The 22180-nt window shown below is 35.1% G+C and overlaps 1 protein-coding gene across 5 annotated transcripts in view; it reads left to right on the forward strand.

Annotated features, from left to right (window-relative positions):
• ADAMTS20 (ADAM metallopeptidase with thrombospondin type 1 motif 20) overlaps positions 1-22180 on the forward strand; it is a 310626-nt gene that overhangs the window by 246078 nt on the left and 42368 nt on the right. For all 5 annotated transcript variants that reach the window (XM_082422521.1, XM_082422520.1, XM_082422522.1 and 2 more), the window contains 3 exons: positions 10990-11157; positions 20358-20531; positions 20607-20777. In XM_082422521.1, coding sequence (XP_082278647.1) covers positions 10990-11157; positions 20358-20531; positions 20607-20777 — 513 coding nt within the window. The remainder of the gene's footprint in view (positions 1-10989; positions 11158-20357; positions 20532-20606; positions 20778-22180) is intronic.

The raw sequence follows: 22180 nt of genomic DNA on the forward strand, positions 1-22180 counted from the left end.
GGACAAGAGTTCAATGTGTAGAATTCCCTCATTCTTCCTCCAGCATCCCCAACTCTGGAACTCCCGCAATTTAATTTCTCCAAAGAATAAACCCCCTCATCTGCCTAAAGAGGAGTTGAGGAGCCATAGCCCTTCTTGTTGCATCCAGGTGCTAAGTGGCTCAGAGGTCTTGTAGGTACAAGGTTGTCTTGCTTCACATTGGTCTTTTCTCTTCTTTGCATCTTCCAGTCTGTTTTATTTGCTTTGACTTTGTGGGTTGAAAAAAAAATCAAGGAGGGAGGGGGAAATGAACACATATGGTCACTCCATCATTTTAAACTGAAGCTGGTTAGGTTTTTGTTGTTGTTTTCTTTTTTTTGACCATATGTCTATTCACCTCCTATTCTACTTTTTCTTCCTTCTCTCCACTCTGAAATAACTTGAAGCATGTCTGATGTGTTTTTCAGCATCTTGGTAAACAGAATTTTTTTTACAGGGGGAACAAGATAGGGTCTTACCTGAATTCCCTTGAGGTGGTTACCTTCCTTCTCTCACCACTGAATGAGCTACAAATGTATGAGTGTTGAACCATGCCCCTGTTCCATTCAAGTGTTTAATAGAGAAACCCACACCATGGATTGTATTTTCACTACCTTTCCTTTTTTATTTCCTGAGGATTTGGGAAAGGAAGAAAAAGACAGGGGAACGGAGGTTTAATATGACTTTAGAGTATTGTGTCAAGCACTGGTTTAGGTTCATTCATTCATTATCACCTTTAATCTCACAACTACCCTGAGGTGTAGGTGTTATCATTGCCGCTTTATGATGAGAAAACTGAAGACCAGGAAGGTTAAGCATCTAGCCCAAGGCTGTTCAACTGCTGACAATTGAGGTTCAAGTGTAGGTCTCTGATTCCAAATCCCAAGCCCTTTTTATTATTCTATCTTCCACTCCCCAGTAGTAAAAACTATAAAACCCTGCCTTAAATTTTAACATAAATAATCTTTATCTGATGAATATAATTTTAAAATTAGCTTAAGTTCACTGAAAGATTAATCCCGAAAACATTTTTGCCTCACAACTTTTATTGCATATGATAAATAGACATAAATAGGTGCAGTGGGTATCTATCGCTCCTTTAATTTCAACTCTGACTTTTCCCTTATCAAAGCCTTCATAGAGCTCATTTTTTATTTCTCATCTGAGAGTTCTCTGTGCATATTCCTTTTCAGATCTTTATAACCCTACTTGAAAGCAAACTTCTTGGCTTTACTTCTGTTAACTCCCACAGCTAGCATGAAAACATTTGTAGAAACTTGAAATGGTAAATCCTGCTATTCTGTTGGCACTTGATTTTAAGAATTTTGTAAATGTTACCATAGTAAGTAATGCCTTGAAAGTCAATCTATTTTTTTAAAGGTATGCTTTAGTTATTTTTCTGATCTCTTTACCTTTTTATGGTCTACCCACACTGAATAGTTTTCTGCTTTGTTCCATCCAGGAAAGCAGATGCTCGTGGTTCTGAATGCAGCTCCCAGGGGTTAAAATGTGGGTTTTTATCACGGAACGTGCCATACCATCTAACAAAAGTAACGTCCCAGTTGTTGTGATTTGTATAAAGGCATCAAGAAAAAGTAAATGCACAATAATGGCCCCTAAGGAATTGTTAAAATTAGACAAGAGTTATATTATTCTTATATTGACAGTAACAATTTTTTTCCTGATACCATGTAATTGTTAAGATTTGTGTTAGTGAGTCAATAAAATCTCTGAACAGGAACTCTTTAGATGAGATTTTACAGGGGAGTCTGAAATGTTCATTACTCCTTTGTAATGCACACACACTATACTATTAGACAGAAAGTTAAAAGAATAATCTACAAGCTTTAAACTAATGCCAGTTTTTCCTGAGTAATTTTATTTACTACAAATAATGCTTACATTTTGAATTAGAATTACATTTACTGTTGCTTCTAGCAAAATAAACCTGAGTTCAGTAACTCATGTTTGCAGGTTTATAAGGATCGTTTATCAAATCTTATTATTGAAGAAAATGAATCCAATAATTGAGTATTTTAGTTATCATATACTGGGGTAATTTTTATCCCAATTTCCTAATATTGATGTGTGGAAAACAGTATATGGTAAGTGAAATTTTCTGTATAAAGTACTTGCATGAGTTATTGCAATTTTGCTTCAGGTTTTATATTTGAAAGTGAAAATAATCACAAAATTTTTCCGTAGCCATAATTATATTATAGTAAATTATCTTTAAATATTACTTGCAATTGAATTAGCCAGATAAATTATACATGAGATAATTGTGTTGCATTGATTAGCTTAGAACTGTAAATCCATTTTGTGTGTGTATGTAAATATATACATATATACCCCCACAAAAAATTTTAGAACATGAAATAGAAATTAAAATATTATAATTTTTACAATAATATAAATGTAGTGAAAGTTTACTGGATATGTTTGTTATTAAGCATATATTTCTTTGTCCTTTAAGTTGAGACTCAAACATCTTTGCAAATGAATCTGACATGAAAAATTTTAAATGTCTAAATTTGCAGATTTTAAATATAATCAGATACAATGCAACTGAATGAAATATTTCAGTAGTACATATTTTAAAAACCAAATGCTGTCTTGGATTATTAAAGCTGCATAGTCAAAGGGTATCTGTAACAGGTTAAAAAGGAAATATTCAAACTCCATTAAACTTTAAAACTCAAAGTATAATCTTTCAGGAAATACTATGAATGGGGTCCCTGTTGATAAGATTTAGTATCTTACTCCTTACTGCACATATGCATTGAATTAAAGGAACAGTAGCAGTACTATATTTACAGAATTGACACTCTACTCTTAATATGCATATTTTTGTCATTTTTTTGCTTCTCTTTAAACAGAGAGATACCCTACTCTACTATACTCTGGCTGTTTTGCTCTAACTACTTTAATGTTTTACCTCTCTAATAATTTTGGAGCTCAATTTAAAATAGTATTCCACCATTGTAAGGAATGCCCTTAATTACAAAGTATTAATAGTTGTATAAAACTCATAGCTAAGATTTTTCTATAGTGGGGCTTTTCTCTTAGATAGAAAGTTATTGTTGTCTTCCTGAAATTTAAAAATCCATGCTGTTCCTGGGGTTTAGATGTGGCCTGTTTGTTTGATTAGCCTCTTTATTTTATTTAAAGAATGTTATAATAGGCTTCTTAAAAATCAGAAAGAAAAAATGAAACATATATATCCATGGATGCATACACACAATAGTGTTTTATTCCATAGACTAATTTCTGGACTGTTTTGGCCTGAAACTCTATCATTTCCCTTTGTAATATGTCATTTAATGGACATTTTTTTTGTTTCATAAGAATGTTGTAAAGACATTTAACATAATCACCAAAACGTCGTTTAAAAAAATTCTCTGGCAAAATAGCTATGATCAAAAATTTTCCATGAAAAATTTAAAATTTAACTTTACTATAGAAGCATACAATCGTTTAGTTTTGAAAAGTTCAAAACAAAGATAAGTAGTACATGTTCCTATAGTGAGAAATTCATTGATACTTTTGGAATTGCCATAAAGACAAAGAAAACCACAACTAATCCTCTCAAATTATTTCCAGAGACACTTCAAACACCTGATTATGTTTTAGCTACTGTGATACGTTGTGTTTAAATCAAAACCTCTCCATTTTATTCATTGTAAATTGATGCTTCTTATTCAGTTGCACCTGTCTTGATGGAAAGCATTTCTGGTTTGTAGTGAGAAGGTATATTTGGACTTAGATTTGTAATGTGTAATGATTGCATCTCTGTGAGTTTAGCTCTCCTAAAAAAGACTGTGTGAACCCCTTTGTCACTCGGTAGCAAGTTTTCCTTGGTTGTCTTAGCTAATACCTGTCATACAGTAAGCAATAGGATAGACATGACTCCCAGCCATCCAGTTGTGAGCTTTCACATTTTCAACAGATGACTGTGGACCTTGCTGTCAGGAAACAGAGATAATGTGACATCTAGAAATAAAGTAAAAATTCGTTTCTTCATTAGATTGTTTGATGACTTAACGATTATGTTTCGAAAAACAACCAGAAAATTCCAAAGATTCTGAAAAGCAAAGTGAAATTGATTAATAGTAACTCATTTTTATTCAGTTTTGTATTTTCTTGTTAGTCATTTTTTGCATAATAACAACATTGGAAAACTAAAATTAAGTCAAATTACGCTATTTCTTATAGCTGAAAAACTAAATGTCATTATTTTTAACTATCCCTGAAATGGTTTGTGATAAACCATAATATAGAATAAAATGTTTACAATAGTATTATCAAATTTTGATAATACTTGTTTAATGTTAAATATTTTCCTTATCAGCAAATGAAGAGGAATGTTAAGGAAGCTGTAGTTTTATTGTTACAAGATACTTCTAGTTCTGACTAATTGACTTTGAACTACTAACTGACCCTGCTCACTTTAAACAATGGGGTCATTGCCCAATTTACTGATTGAAGTCCATTTAGAGAACTAGAAATTATTTACGCTATATATTGAATTAATTAGGAAATTTTAAATGAAAAACCGAGAATCTATGTGAATTGCTAAGTTTTTCTGTAAAACCTGTGCTTTCACTGATTGGTTGCTTATCTTGATAATCATTAAAAATATTTAATGTAGAACTTATAGTTGATGTTATAGCTCTTTTCTAATATTAAGTGTTTCTAATAATAATTTTCTAATATAAAATGTCAAATATTAGTTTTAGTACTTATTCTTAGAGTTATTTAGCTAAAGTTTATGTGAGGAACATAGAAACAAAAATATACTCCTTCATCCATAGATGACACTATGCAGTGGCAAGTGAAATAGACATTTCTAGCCAAATTTCTAGTTCAGCTACTTTTTTTTTGCCTAGCTACTTTTCTAGTCAAACTTAATTAAAATAGATCCCATGAATAATTAATTTTTACTCTTAACTTTGACTTCACTTGTTTTTCAGTAGACCAAACTTTAGGTTATTTTCTTTTTCTTTTTTCTTTTTTTCTCTGGTTTTCAAAGAGCTAGCTAAGGGATCTTTATAGCTAAAATTGAGGCTGACCATTACTATGTGATTTAAACATTAAATTTAAAACATACCATCTAAAGTCAGCTAAGGTAACACCAGTGGAATAGTTATTATTTTAGGAGAACTATGGTTCATGGTACAATGGAATTATTTCTTCTTTTGAGAAGAAGAATGGTTCATAACACATTAAATTAGGAACAAGCGATTCTGGGGTTCTTTCTACTTTTCATGATTTCCTGCAATAAGTCTGTTCCCAGTAGAATTTATAGTCTAGCAGGGATAAGAGGGGAAGAGGTAACCAGGTATTGAGGTATAAAATCTCTATAAGAGCCACATCTAATCTAGCCTGGACTGATATCCTCCAGCAGCCAAAGGAGGCTTTGCAGAGGGAATGAGATTTAAAACTCAGCACTGAAAAATATGTAGGGATTGAAATGGGAGAAGTGTGCTGGGACTGGAGGACGTGACATGTGCAAATGTCGTGAGCTGGGAATAAGCAGAGTGTTTTCCAGGAAACAATATTCTCTCTCTATGTCATCTTCCCATTCGCTTTTACATTATGGGAGACATTTTCAAGATTGTCCTTCATATAATTAACATTAAGTTTTGCAGGATTCTTTTTATTCTTTATTAATTGTAATTTTTTTTACATTTTGCTATAGCATTATAAATTCTTTAGAGTTTTTTAAGTTTGGCCCCTTCTCTCGTTTAAAAAATTCCTTTCTCCTTACCTTTACCCAGACATTTATATGAAATAGTTATTCTTTTACTAATATTACATATGAAAAATAGAGGTTGAGTGAGATTAAAGAAATTACATACAGTTACCCAGTTTGTTGTCAGTAAAAGGCAGTTTATACATGACAAGGGTATAGTGTAACAGTTACTTTTCAGGTCTATTTTATTGTTAATTAGGGTACATACTAATTCTCCCAATATCAGTATGTTTCCCACTACTTGCAGAGAGGATAGAGACCCAATCACCATTACAGTTTATGAAAGTCTAATACACACACACACACACCCCACAGTTTTCCATTTCCTAGAACTGGAGCTAGGTAAACTTCATTTCCTTGTTTTATTTTGTCTTGCAATTTAAGTTTCTAGAATTAAATTAACAACAAGTTTCTCACAAATTGTCAATTCATTCATTCTTCTATAGTATCCTAATATGCAAACAAAGCAATAATCCACACTTCCAATATCAGAAGTAATCATTCTGTAATTATGTACAACTTCATTTGAAAAACAAGAATAGACTTGTTCCAAAGTTAATCATGTGAAAATGGACTCATTAATTCCAACTGTCCATCTTGAGACTGAATGTACCAGTCAACCTGCACAAGTCTGGATATTCTGTTTTATTTTTAGGGCTTGCAAATTCTACATTTGCTTTGAATGCCCTGTTTTCCTTAAATAGGCACGTGTCTTCACCTAATTTATAAGAATAGTCAATTCAGATTACTTACATTTAATGTCACCACTTCCTATAGCTATTGCTCCTTAGTATTCATGGAAAAATCTCAGAAAGAGTTAGTTAGTAAGACTGTCAACTACGGATGACAGAGATGATTTTAAAGAAAAAAATTTTTTGATGAGAATGCTGGAAATAAATTATACAGTTAATCAAAAAATGGTACAGATGAACCGGTTTGCAAGGCAGAAATAGAGACAAAGATATAGCGAACAAATGTATGGACACCAAGGGGGGAAAGAGGGGTGGGGTGGTGGTGGTGGTGGGATGAATTGGGAGATTGAGATTGACATATATACACTACTATGTATAAAACAGATTAATAAGGACCTGCTGTGTAAAAAATAAAATAAAGTTCAAAAAAAATTATACAGTTAATAAAACCTCAAGGGAATAGGATGGTATCAGGGATATAAAATAGAGAAAAACAAAAATGAAAAGAATTACTGGGGTCCCAGAGCAAAGAATGACCATGTTTGGGTTTTTCTACCAAATAAGCTATTTTGTGGAAACTTTACAACTCAGAATGTATTGTAGTTTGAGAGAAGGAAGGTAACATTTCACTAGTTATTTACTCTACGACTGCTTCGTTCCAACCAAAACATAATTCTTTGCATAATGTGTTCTCTTTTACTTAAATCCCCACATGGAATTCATCAGACATGATAAAATAATGTACTTATTCCTTTTCAGATCTTGGGGAAAGAGAGCGCTACTTTAAAAGTGTAATGAAAGCATAATTTACTTTGCAATTCTTTGATTTTATACATTTTGTCTATCTTTCCTAGAGGACTTTGAGTTTAATATCCAATAAATATATTTCATGGAAAAGTAAACTGTTTTAATAAATTATTTTAGAGTTTAATAAAAACAAATAACTGCTTTCACCAAGGATCAACATCAATTAATCAGCTGATATTTATCGTACCTTCCACTTTGTGGGCGACGTGGGTGATCTAAAAGTTCCTTTACCTCTAGAAGTTTGGATAAAGTATGTGACAAAAATAGAAAATGATGAAGTGCCAAAAACAGAGACAGAAGAGTTCAGAGAAGTGAAAGATTGATATGTGTTCACCTTAGACATGGGGTGGACTTAGAGCTTTAAGGATAAGTACTATTTAGAAAGCACCAGGGCAAGTGATTAGTCGAAGTAAAAGGAAATAATAGGAATCAGGCACTGTGGTGAGTGAAGATGTCACCTTAAAGAGAAAGTAATTATGTTATACGTAAGTAGAGCAAAGGTTGCGTGTTGAAAAGAAACAGAATATCATGCTGGAAAGGGATGTTGACTGAAATTTGGTGGATCAAGAAAGCAGGGAAGGGGTTTGGTTTCGTATTGTATTAAAGACAACAGAGATTCATAATCAGCTCTTGAAAAAAATAAAGAAGCAATATGTTTAAAATTATGTTTAACACTAGTCTTGGTTACAGATTAGAATAACAAAGAAGAGAAAGAATAAAAGGTGACTTCCAGTTAGATGAGGAGAGGCTATTCAGTTTTGTGAGAAACAGTCCTCACTTTGGTAGTGAACTGTAATGTCCCAGTTTACATTCCACTCACAAATGCTGCTTATAGAGGAAATGCATTGTTCAATTCTAAAGTAGAATCTTTAATGTCACTTCTTGTGTTACTTAGTTTCGTAAATGAATTGGTCATTCTTATCAGAAATATCAACTGTTTACTGCATGTTTACTGCGTGATTCTTGGATTCTTGGCACTGATAAAAGAACTATGAGAATTTTGCAAAACAGAGACACATGGGCACTAGGTAAGGCACATCAGACAAATATACAAGACCATCTGTCTTTGTCCATCAACAAACCTACATCTTCAAGACTGAGTTTAAATATCACCTCTCCCTGAGTGCTCACCAAATATCCCATAAAGAAATGACTATTTTTCACTATTTTCTTAATTCAATAATATTTTTATTGTATTATCTTAATGGTTTTTACTGTCTTGTAGTATTTTTATTCTGCTCTTTATTGAATTTAATATTATTTAAGATGTACTCTGGCATTATTCATTTAATAGACGGTGTCATTTAGATTATAAGCACTTTGAGGATAAGTCAAGGTAAAAGATGGTTAATGAATCTATATTTATATGCTACTCTTGGTATACGGCAGAAACTCAATAATATTCATAGAGTGAATAAAATAGTAAATATTTTTCCATCTTCCATAAGTACTACTGGGCTCATATCATGAGTATTCACAATAATGATTACTTTTTACAAGGGACTATCAGGGAAAGTAAAAAATCCTCCTTTGTTCAAAAAGTCACAGTTTAAAAGTTAGAAAAAATAATACACAACCAAGGAGAAAAACATTCTTGTATGTGTGAACATGTATGTATACTCCCAGATAATATATGCCTGGTACTCGATAGTATGTGATGTTTTTAGTATAAACTATGTTATACTCTTTGAAAAATAAACAATGTAGTCAAGAAACAGGCAGGGAAGTGCCCAAGATAAGCGGCCAAGAGGAGTAGAGCATAAAGGTAGATCTGAAAGAGAAGGTCAGTAGTAGGAAAGATGAGATCGGGCACATTCAGAATGAAACAATGCCATTTGCAGCAACATGGATGGACCTAGAGATTATCATATTAAGTGAAGTAAGCCAGACAAAGACAAATATCATATGATATTGCTTATATGTGGAATCTGAAAAAAAAAAAAGATACAAATGAACTTATTTCCAAAAAGAAATAGACTCACAGACATAGAAAACAAATTTATGGTTACCAAAGGGGGAAGTGGGGGGAGGGATAAATTAGGAGGTTGCGATTAATGTATACATGCTACTATATATAACATAGATAACCAACAGGACTGTATAGCACAGGGAATTATACTCAATATTTCGTAATATCCTATAAGGGAAAAGAATCTGAAAAAGAAAATATATATACATACATATATGTGTGTGTATATCTATATCTATATCTATATCTATATCTATATCTATATCTATATCTATATCTATATCTGAATTGCTGTGCTATACACCTGAAACTAACACAGTGTTGTAAATCAACTACACTTCAATACAAAAATAAAGAATAAAAAAAAATAGCAGGAAAGAATGTACATCTAATACAGTTTATCAAGACCCGTTAGTGATTCACACTGAATTAAAGTGTGTTCTAAGTGGTATGTAAAGCTGTAGGTGTTAACGGGAAGAGAACATCTGAGATATGGTAATGTGTTAATAATCAAGACACCAAGTTAAATTAATTGCCTACACAAATGGGATATAGTATTGCAGATAACATATAAAGGTAAATTATCCCCAAACTATTCATTTTTTTAATTTAAAATATTTTAAGCATCTATTAGTCTATATTAGTCAGTCTTTGAACTCATAATATACATAAAATGCATAATATATTATCTAATGTTCTCAGAACTCAGTATATGTTTCTAAATGAAACCATATGTAACCAGCTGTCTCAGAGGAATGAGAGGAGTTATCTGGAATCCGTGTCTTCTTTGCTTAACTTTTCGCTGGTACATATATCATGCTGAAAATTGTCAACATCCTCAGAGTATATGAAGGAAAATGGTAGAAGAGGAAGCTAATATTCACCGAAGATGTACCCTGTGTAAAAGGACTGGATTAGATATCTCATATTCTTTATCTCATGTTAATCTTCATAATAAACCACTAATATTGGGGTCATTATCATTATTTTATAATGAAGAAACCGAGGCTTGGCCAGGGCATGAAATATGCTTAAAGTCACCCAAATAGTAAGTGGCAGAGCTGGTATTCAATGCCAGAGCCCAAGCCCTTCCTCTCCTCTGCACTGGCCTTGCTCATAAAATGGCAACTGGCTGAAAAACGAAGTCCGATCATTGTTTTACATATATCCTTACAGAGATTTTAGGTAATTTGTTTTTCACTAAATATTTTGGAGGGTTGATGATGGGGACATACAGTTGCCAGATGGATGCGAAAAACAAACCTGAACTGAATTGCGCTTAAAAAAATAAATTTTCTGCTTTCTCATAGTTTCCTACATTGAGAGATTTTTGTTTTGTTTTTGACACCCAAAGCATAGTTTGCACTGTGGCAAGACATATGGGGTTAAAAATTGAATAGGTGGCGACCATACAAAATTGAAAGCAAGTTTTATTGAAAAATGTGTGATAACAGGAGTTAGGTGCAGATAGTCTTTAACCTCAAAAGATCTAAAGCATTTATGTGCCAGAAGAGTGCTTAGTATATGGTAGACAATCAATACTCTTTTGAAGAATAAATGGATACCTTATAATATCAATATCAGTGATGGTCGAGGGCAGACTGGCAAATTTTAAATTCTCTCATTAGAAATATCAAAGTATTTGATGAAATATCAAATGTTTTGATTGCTTCATTTTACACTTCTTGCAGATAAACTTAAATTAGTAAAGATAAAATGAATCAAGTGCTTTCATATTTATTTTCCAGTGCTCAGCTCCTTGTGGTAAAGGTTTAAAGTACCGTGAGGTGATTTGCGTTGACCAGTTCCACGGGAAATTAGAAGAAAAATATTGCAGTCATCTACAGAAACCTCGAACTCATAAAGCTTGTAGATCTGCCAGATGCCCTTCATGGAAAGCCAAAAGATGGAAGGAGGTATGTAAGATGTTTTATGATTATCTATGTATTTTTGCATTTACAAAGGAAATCTTAATTCATTCTGTATGCTTTCAATAACCTTGAAAGTTTTACTCCACTAAATGTGTTTTATTCTATTACACAATTTTTTTGCACTATGCTCTGAATTAATATTGCACAGTGTTAACACGTTTGCTAAGTTCATAGCTTAATAACAAATTAGTCTTTTGATTTTTTTTTTTTGTGGTTGTAAACTTTACAAGAAATTCTGTTACTGAATACTAGGGAGGCTACTGATGATTATAATATTATTCCAGGTGGCCTAACAGTAAAATATACATGATGAGATGTTTAGTAACTGCCTTGTTTCCACGCTAAAGTCTTGGATTTGAGATGAGTTTGCAACTTGGAAAAGGGACTGGTAAGTTCCAGATGGATCATAATTGGAGATGGTTTAAGAGTCAGGGACATGACAGAACTAGGGAGCCCAGCTGGTCTAAGGCCAGAGTGGACACACTTGGAAAGACTCAGCAAAAATGAAGCTGATGCGGAGATGTGACCAAGGCTGAAAACTCAGTTTATAAAAGAAGGGTGATGGATACTTGCTCTGGCACACTCAGGGAAGTAAGCTCCAGATCTAAACTGGGAAAGCCATATATTTGAATGTGGTTGTCCAGCAAAGACCAGCCTGGGAAATGTTAAAGAGGAAAAAGCCATAAATGAAGCCAGAAATGTTAACTAGAATAATTTCCTGAGGCCTGATTTCAGTGGGGCTAGGCTTTCAGCAAAGCTATCAGGCTGCTCTCAGCAGTATCTCAGGATACTTACCCATGTCTTAGAGGAGCTAGTCCTATGATGGGAAAAATAACCTCATCTGCTGATGGAACTTCCTTGTCTCTGTCTGATGTTGGAGCTACGCTAGGAAGATAGGGGTTCAGACAGGAGCTAGAAGTGGGGTTTCCCTGGGCCTCTAAGTTTTCATCCTTCACTCTGTGATCAGATCCTTGGTGGCAGAGCACCAGCTTTTAAAGTGACGGTGTCAACGCATCATTATTTTTGAATAAAAAGCTCCCAAATTGAGTGAGCTTCTCAGGTTTCTGTGTAGAAGAGTTGGCCTCTGTCAAGTGTTAGGGTGCTGAGAATTGTGGTTCATCTTTGACTGAAAACTAGGGGCAAACATGTCTCTGTTTTTCTTCTCAAAACAAAAAATATATATATCTGGGCACTTACTTCTACCCTGAATTTTGGTACAGTAAATAAAATTAATTTTGTGGTTTAGCAGAGGCCATTATTTAAAAGATATCCCATTAACCTGTTTTATTTAGTGAATGCCACTACTACCTACTAAGTCGTTCAAAAAAGAAACACTGGGTCCATCCCGTCTCCCTTGACCCCTCAGTTAGTTATTCCCTAGCTTCTCTCAATTCTCCCATCAGAGTAACTCTTGAGCAGCTCATGCAGCTCAATAACAAAAAAACAAACAACCCAATCCAAAAATGGGCAGAAGACCTAAATAGACATTTCTCCAAAGAAGATATACAGATTGCCAATAAACACATGAAAGAATGCTCAACATCATTAATCATTAGAGAAATGCAAATCAAAACCACGATGAGATATCATCTCACACCAGTCAGAATGGCCATCATCAAAAAATCTAGAAACAATAAATGCTGGAGAGGGTGTGGAGAAAAGGGAACACTCTTGCACTGTTGGTGGGAATGTAAATTGATACAGCCACTATGGAGAACAGTATGGAGGTTCCTTAAAACACTAAAAATAGAACTACCATATGACCCAGCAATCCCACTACTGGGCGTATACCCTGAGAAAACCATAATTCAAAAAGTGTCATGCACCAAAATGTTCATTGCAGCTCTATTTACAATGGCCAGGACATGGAAGCAACCTAAGTGTCCATCATCGGATGAATGGATAAAGAAGATGTGGCACATATATACAATGGAATATTACTCAGCCATAAAAAGAAATGAAATGGAGGTATTTGTAGTGAGGTGGATGGAGTTAGAGTCTGTCATACAGAGTGAAGTAAGTCAGAAAGAGAAAAACAAATACAGTATGCTAACACATATATATGGAATCTAAGGGGGAAAAAAAAAAAAGGTCATGAAGAACCTAGTGGCAAGACGGGAATAAAGACACAGACCTACTAGAGAATGGACTTGAGGATATGGGGAAGGGGAGGGGTAAGATGTGACAGGGTGAGAGAGTGGCATGGACATATATACACTACCAAATGTAAAATAGATAGCTAGTGGGAAGCAGCCGCATAGCACAGGGAGATCAGCTCGGTGCTTTGTGACCACCTAGAGGGGTGGGATAGGGAGGGTGGCAGGGAGTGAGATGCAAGAGAGAAGAGATATGGGAACATATGTATATATATAACTGATTTACTTTGTTATAAAGCAGAAACTAACACACCATTGTAAAGCAATTATACTCCAATAAAGATGTTAACAAAAAAAAAAAAGTAACTCTTGAATCTCCATGGCAATCATCCCAGTCTAGTTCATCATCATCTGTTTCCAGGTGTATGATGACCTCCCAACATATATATTTGCCATTATTTGCTTACATTTAGTGTGAGCTCTAGAAGAACTCATATTATCGTGTCTCTTAATTCTTCTATGACTTACCGTTGTGTTTAGGAGGTAAGTCTAAAGCCTAACCATGTCTATTTCTTCAGCATTATCTCAGGCCACAGAATCTTAGATACAATGGATATCTTGTTCACTAAGCACCCAGCTTGGTATCTGGCTAAATACTTCTTATTTTGAATACTGTAATTTAGTTGAAAAAAAACCCTGCTGTCTCTTAATTTATATATTTGTCATATTGCGATTTTGCTTAAAGTGGGAGTTTGCCTTAGTTTATCCAGACCAAGATATGACAGCATAACAGCAAAGTAGCTTTCCCTGGAAGGGGGAAACACTCTAAGGGCACTGCATCCAGCAAATGGCAGATACCTTCTAAACCTGACAACAGGCAGAAGCCGCTGGTGGAAGTGGGAGAGACTCTGCTTTTCGGCCACCAGCATCCCTGTTGATCCCCAGGATTCTTTTGCTGCCTTGCAGCTGCTGCAGCTGCTGTGGTTGCTATTCATGAGGGACACTTCCTGACCCTTGACCTCCAGCTCCACAACAGTGAATCAATCATCGGTGCTAACAACTTGTCCTTGGCTTGCCACCAACTCTGAAATTATATAAGATTCACTAAAGGAATGTATTTCAGGGGTTTCTAAGATACAGATATGAATATGTAAAGACGATAAAAAACACAGATGCTTTTGTACAGAGTCAGCTTTTCTTCTTTGAATTGGTTTTCCTTGTCATAGAAATTAGCTTCATACACCCACACAGTCCCCAAAACTCTGCCAGAAACAAATGACCACTAGTGAAGTCGCTGGCTTTGATTTATTCTATAAAAAGTACCCACATGAAGTTAACAATTGCAGGCTGTCAGTGAGCTGCATATAATAATATATTCAACAGAAGTGTAATTTCAGAGGTAGTTACAAGATAATCACTGGTTGCTACTTTGTTCCAACTGTATAAATTGTAACATTGCTTTACTAGAATCCCTCACTATAATTTCATTTTATTACTATTTTACATTGTACCTCTAATGGAAAGACTTATTTGGCAAACTGTGACCACAGAGGTGCTCAAATGAGTTTTGAAGTTAACACTCTTCATTTGGTATTTGATATCATTTTTTTAAAGAAAGGATTTAGTAATGCATTTTAATGACTGCAGCCAAACAGGAACAAACATTGCTATATAGAGTCCTTTGTCCCTAGGGTCCAGATGTATACGTTTAGAGGCAAAATAAATACTGGAATCATTTAAAAAGAAAAAAGCCTCATCCTCTTATTTCTGGAACCAGGCTTTTTGTTTTTGTTTTCACCTAATTTTACCTATTTGGGAATACCAGCTTCACTTGTAAATTCAAGTTTTTAAGGCTAGCATGGGGTGTTAGTATCCTCATGGTCTCATGCTTAGTTCAGTGCCATCCAAACGTAGTTTTTATACTCAGAAAAAAAAAAAAATCATCCAGAATTCTCACCTCCCCTTGATCATGGCAAACCTGCCTGACAGCTTAGAAAGATATTTGAAGAATCTCAGGCAACCCTATTGAATCTAGAGCCTCGTGACAGCAGCCACTTACTTGGTCCCTCTTTTCAGGGACCCGTTATTTTCTTTGTAGTATTTTAAGATCAGAGCTGGAACCAAATGTGATATGAGTTCCAAAATCTCACAAGTCTACCGGCTAGTGCCCCCCTTTCCCAAAACATCTAATCTGAAAAAATATTTTTTTGGAAACTATTTGCTAAATGCTGACATGGTTAAGTGATTTTGTATTTCTGTAATTCAATATTTTCTATATTTCCAAAATACATATATAAATCATATTTGATTTAAATATTTGATTTCAAATATAGTCATATTTGAAAAAATTGTGATGTATACATATATATCTTTTATAATCTAAAAAGATGGTAAATCTTAAGTCCCCACAGCCCCTGACCAAGAATGCAGAGCCTCTTCATCTTTACACCCAGGTTAAGTGAGTTTTCTTCCAGGAAGACAGGCTGAGGCCAAGGCCAGAGAGGATGTCTTTTTGTTCTGGGGCTGGGTGAAATATGCTTCTCAATTTTTTCTAGCTAGTGCCAGCAATTCTGTTTTCGAATTTCTATGCTGCCTGTTAACTCTCTTCCTTTATCATCTTTCTTGATACTTAAGATGGTCTATCTTTGAGTGGGCTGAGACGACTAATACTCTTTGGTTTGAGGCATGTGTCGAGAAACTTTTCAAGGCAAAAATATTTGTATCTCTGTAAGAAAAGTGAATAAAATGGGAATAGGAAGGAAGCAGCAAGGGACAGTCACTTCCTGACACTGCTGAGAGACTTCTGTATTCTTCCCAACTGTAGGTATTATTCATTATGCAGATGAGTAAACAATGGCTTATAGGGGTTAAGTACTGAATAGCTTGTGCAGGTCACAGGCCAGGAAGTGATGGGGGCGGGGGGTGAGCCTTTGAACACTTGTCTGAGTCTTACCTACTGTAGTTGCTGTCATAATTATTTTATAGTTATCATTTTACCTGAGCTCATCTTTATACTTCCTTAGCAATGTCTTTTACTTCCTTAGCAATGTATCTCCCCTCTTACAAGGCACCTGAAGTCAACAATTGCAGAGTATCACTGGATGACACATTAACAATGCATTCAACAGAAACGTAATTTCTATGTTGTGTTGAGTTCATTACAGGCTTATTTATATATAAAAAGTCTGTTGCATAAATTTAAGATATATATGGATTTTACATATCTTAGGAAAATAACTGAGGGTTTAACTGATCATGTATTGAATATGGTGTAGTTGCTTAAATCACTAGCAACATATTAGGCTACATTAATACATGAAGAGTGTTCAGAACTTTGCACTAATAAATTCTGGTCAGATTTTTGGAGCAGTACCTATTCTGAGACCCACACTGTGAGAAAAGTCTTGACAAATTACCAAATCCCCAGAGAAGCACAATTGAATTGTTATAACTATTCTGTATCAGTTCCACTGTGTTCTATTGCAAGTAGGAAAAGCATTGATTATTAGTGGCTTGAACTCAAAGTCATTTACTGTTTACATAACAAGACCAGAAGGTCACTAGATTTAAGTTTGATTCAGTAGCTCCACAACGGCAGGGTGCTGGATGGGCATTTCTGATTCTGTTGATCAACTCCTAATGGTCATAAAATAGCTGCTCCCTTTCCAGGCCTCACACCTTTATACTTTCTCACATGAAAGTAAGTATGTATTTGTTCTATGCTGATAAGGAGGACAGGTTCTAGACAGTGGGTAAAGTTTATGGAAGAATATTTCAGCTCAATATAGGAGAGTATTTGCTAAAACTGCAGAGTCACCCAAAAATGAAATGATTGCTTTCAGGATATAGTGAACTTACTCATACTGAGACTATGGAAGTATGGGTAGGTTTGATATTCATTCATTCACTACTGCTGTAAAATGGATTTCAGGATGGAAGAGGAATTGGAATTAAATATTCCTAGAGTCTTTTCCAACTCAAAATCCTGTACTACTGCTAATACTACTGCTACAATATTGATGCATTTGAAATAAACTATAGTTACAAATAACTGACTATAATAAAATCAAAACCTTAATCCATTAACAAGAAATTATAAATAATGCATCAAGAAAGGACTTTACTATTACATTTTAAATAATTGTTTGTTAAATAGCAGAGTGAGTTAGCCTTAATGAACCCATTTTGGCAATGCATGTTCTAACATTTCTTCATCTCTGCTCTACAGTAGCTAAAACAAATACAGTACCTGTGGACTGGCTAAAACTTACCTTCTCCACTTCCACTGCCAAGTCTTTAAAGCACCAGGCTATGCAGTGTTGTAGTACATGTACGCATGAATAGGAAATTTGGCTGATTTTTCCTCTCTGAGCTAAATTATGCAGTGGCGGTCAGTTAGTGCCTTCCAATCAATTATTTGTGTCATACTCATAATGATAGACTCGCATTGCCTTCATATGAGTTACTTGGATTTTTAAAGAAAGATAAAATTTAACATGCTTATAAAAATGTGGTTCAATAAAGCTGTTGAATAAGGATGACTACTCTGGAGTTACAGCTGTACCTTGGGAGGTCATTCTAATAAGTCGCTGGACGTAAGAGTGAGTTATCATATCTTCACAGCATCCGCAGCCCGGAAGAGAAGCTGATGGGCAAAGGCGATAAGTTAGGCTTTGGAAACGTTGAATTTGAGGTGCCTTTGACATATCTATGTAGAAAATACATGAAAATTCTTGTCAATACATGAATAATTCCTTGTAAATACATGACAATATAAATGGAGAGCTCAGAATTATGATCGAGGCTGGAGAGAACAGATTTAGAAATTATTGGGACATAGAAGAAATTGCTCAGAGAGAGCTCAGAGGGTATAAAGAGAAGCAAGTTATAAAGAGAACCCTGGGAGACACTAACATTCAAAGGCTAAACAGAGAAAATAGAGTCAGTTAAGGACTCCAAGAGGAGAGTACCTGGAACCAGAGGGGATTTCAATCACAGAGGCCAGAAAGGCTCAACAGAATGTGGTCACTTGTGCTGAAGGTGTCAGTGAGATTAACTAAGAAAAGACTTGAAAAGTGTCTCTTGGACTTGGCAGTTAGGGTTATCGATGACATGAGGCTAAGAAATACTTCATTTAAGCAATGAATTCTCTCCTCTATTCAAATCTGAAATCGCATCAGTTTAGTCTTTTGTACTCTTATCTCCAAAAAATGCTGCAAAACAAAAGTTACTTGTGTTCTTCCAAGCAGTAGTCCAGTTTTATTTTTTCCTTTGAGGGTGAGGTCCATTATAGTAGCTCCTTGGTGTCAGTGGATTCTTCTAAATGCATGCTGTGGTCAAAGGATCAGTCAGCCACTGTGGATTATTGAACTGTAGAAAACGATATTTATCTGAAAGAACTTCTTGCTAAATTGTGTTTCGTGAAATTTGTTTTCAGGATTTTTTTTTCAGGTTTAGAAGTAGGAAGTTTTCCGAATATGGTTTGTATTTGTGAAATTATCACTGGAACATGTTTGCAGGAGCCTTATTTTACAGACTAGACATTTTCAGCAGAGGTTCAGATAAGTTAAACTACATCCTGACATCTTAGTCTGCTTAATATTGTGCCCTGCACAAAATACACATTAAGTTATTATTATCTCCATACAAAGGAGCCGTGTCTTTTTTGTGAAAACGTTCAATGAGTTGTCAAAATTCAACTGCTAAAGCATAAAATGAAGGTCAATATAAGTAAGTGATGTAGATATGCATAATGTTCTTTGTAAGTTAAAAAATTATAAAAATCCTCTTTTAAGTCAGTGGTTGCCGCTTATACACACAAGACAGAAAACTAAATTTAAAGGTGCCACTAGAGTAAAATTGTTGCAAGAGTTTATAAGAGGAACTTGACTCTAACAGGTGAACTATGTTCTTAGCTTTTGTGGGCTTTAAGTGTTTTAAAATTCATGATGAAACCATATTCTGCAGAGACATATTTACTGTTAGAGAAAAAAGCAATCACTGACTCTGTGAATCCTGCAGAAATAGAGACCTTAATGAAAAACCTGAATTTTTACCCGTACACTGTCACAGTTGCAAACAGCCATGAGGCCCCATGTAACACTCAATGTGACCTCCAATCCCTTCTGGAATAACAAAGAGTATAAAAACCAAGCTCACAAATTAAATAAATACCCTTAGATGTTCTCCCCACTTTATTAATGTTGGCATCCCAGCTCTTGGTTGTGGTCAGGCCCTGCTGTTTTATGGTTTGGCCTTGCGGTGTTGAGAAAGCCCTGAGAAGTTGCCAAGTCCTTCTCCGTCCCGTGGAGGCAGCACGGGGAGAGCTCAAAGGCTGCAGTCAGAAAGAAGCGGACTTAAACCTGCTTCGCCACTGACTTCGCGTAGCAGCTCAGACAAATGACTTAGCATCTCTTAGCTAAGTCCCGGGTCCTTAGCCCTGGTGCCTCCTTTGTAGAGCTGTTGCGAGGAATAAATGTGTGGGACATGTTCTGTGAAATTTTACAAATAACACAAAATCTTCTTTGTACAGATAAGACAAGTGAGAGGATAGACTAAGACAAGGTTGTCTAAGTAAACTGTAAGCTTACACGATCAGTTTCCCAAAACACCTCTCCACTGAAATATAATCACGAGTCAACAAATCAGCAAATGTTTGGATCCCCAAGCTGTAGTAGGGACGGCAGGTATAAAGATGGATAGAACCCAAACTTGGAAATTATTGTTGCTTTGAGGGAGATTATGCATACAGCGTAATTTCAATATTTAAATAATGTTCAAAAGCAATGTAGTAGTAGAACAGTTTGTGTGGTAAATTTTATAGATATTAAGTATGTTTAAATCAGAAGAGAGAGCTATCAATTCGGATGGAGTATCTGGTCATAGTTTCTACAAGACTTGAATAGGTATTGCAAAATAAAGAACAACTATTTGTATACTTGTATAGGTGCTCCAGACCAGGCAATGTTAAAAATACTTCTTGCGTGTATTTTCTATCTAATGCATGGTATAATTTTGCTCTACTTTGCGATTTTTACATAATCTGATATTTGTTATTTAATTATTCCAATCGTTTGGGCTTCTTCGTAGTGCTCTGTGACCTGTGGCTCTGGAGTTCAGCAAAGGGATGTGTACTGCAGACTGCGAGGCGTTGGTCGGGTGGCGGAAGAAAAGTGTGATCAGTCCACGCGGCCTTCTTTTCAGAGACAATGTTGGCGTCAGGACTGCATACAGTACCATTGGGTGGCGGGAGAGTGGCTGGATGTGAGTATTATCAAGTAAACTTTGACAGCCCTTCAGTGAAAGAATGTGCTCTTCATTTCATCATCGTATTTCTAGTGTTCAACGTCCTGTAAGAAAAGAGAGACACATCGGCAAGTGAAGTGCGTGGGTGCACAAAACATGCAAGTGAATGAAAGTTTCTGCGATCCTTCAACCAGACCTCTTGCAATCAGAAAGTGCAGAAACCCTCCCTGCAAGTATATTGTGGTAACGGGAGACTCATCACAGGTAAGGCAAAGGAAGGAAGTTGAGAATTTTCCCTCCTGGAAAACACAACTGAGTTTCAAATTTGACCCAGTTGAAACTGGGTCTAAATTTGAACATGGAAGCAGATGATGGTGTGCATATCAATCTAAGGGATAAAATTGCTGGCAGTTGGATGGTGCAAATAGAGTAATAGCGACATGTATGTTAAACTCTGGTGAAGTTCTGAAGCGGTGACAACTTTGAAACCTACTACCAGGAAAGGTTTGGCATCTGTCCCTGCATAGTTGGCTGCTTTAAAAAAATGTTCTCTTCTGGTTTTATTGAGATATAATTGACGCACAGCCCTGTATAAGTTTAAGGGGTACAGCATATATCTATCTCTGTCTATCATCCATCTATCTATCTATCTATCTGTCTATCTATATCTGTCATCTATCTATCTATCTATCTATCTATCTATCTATCTATCTATCTATCTATCATCTATCTATCTATCTATCATCTATCTATATCTATCATCTATCTATCAATCAATCATCTATCTATCGCTTCTTTATTCATCTATTTATGGAAACTTAGGTTGCTTCCATATCTTGAATGTTGTAATCAATGCTGCAATAAATATTGGCGTGCATATATCTTTTTGAGTTAGTGTTTTTGTTTTCTTCAGGAAAATATCCAGAAGTGGAATTTTGCTGGATCATATGGTAATTCCCATTCACAATTTTTTGAGGAAATGCTATAATATTTTCCATAGTGGCTGTACCAATTTATACACCCACCAGCAGTGCAGGAGGGTTCCCTTTTCTCCATATCCTTGCCAGCATTTGTTTGTTTATTGTCTTTTTGATTATAGCCATTCTGACAGGTATGAGGTGATATCACAGTTTTTATTTGAAATTCCTTGATGATTAGTAATGTTGAGCATTTTTACATGTGTCTGTTGGCCATCTGTATGTCTTCCTTGGAAAAATATCTATTCAGATCCTCTGCCCATTTTTAAACTGAATTGTTTGCTTTTTTTTGATATTCAGATGTGTGAGTTCTTTATATATTTTGGATATTAACCCCTTATCCGATATATCATTGCAAATATATTGTCCCATTCAGTAGGCTGTCTTTTCACTTTTTTGATAGTTTCCTTTGCTGTGCCAAAGGTTTTTATTGTGATGTGGTCCCATTTGTTTGTTTTCGCTTTTGTTGCCCTTGCCTGAGGAGATGTATACTAGAAAATACTGCTAAGATTGGTGTGAAAGAGCGTATTACTTACGTTTTCTTCCAGGAGTTTTAGGGTTTCAGATCTTACATTTAAATCTTTAGTCATTTTGAGTTTATTTTTGTGTATGGTGTAAGGAAATCATCCAGTTTTATTCTTTAGCACGTAGCTGTCGAGTTTTCCGAATGCCATTTAGCAATGAGACTCT

The sequence above is a fragment of the Balaenoptera physalus genome, assembly GCF_965194825.1.
Source record: "Balaenoptera physalus genome assembly, chromosome: 13".
In the NCBI taxonomy this organism is placed as follows: domain Eukaryota; kingdom Metazoa; phylum Chordata; class Mammalia; order Artiodactyla; family Balaenopteridae; genus Balaenoptera; species Balaenoptera physalus.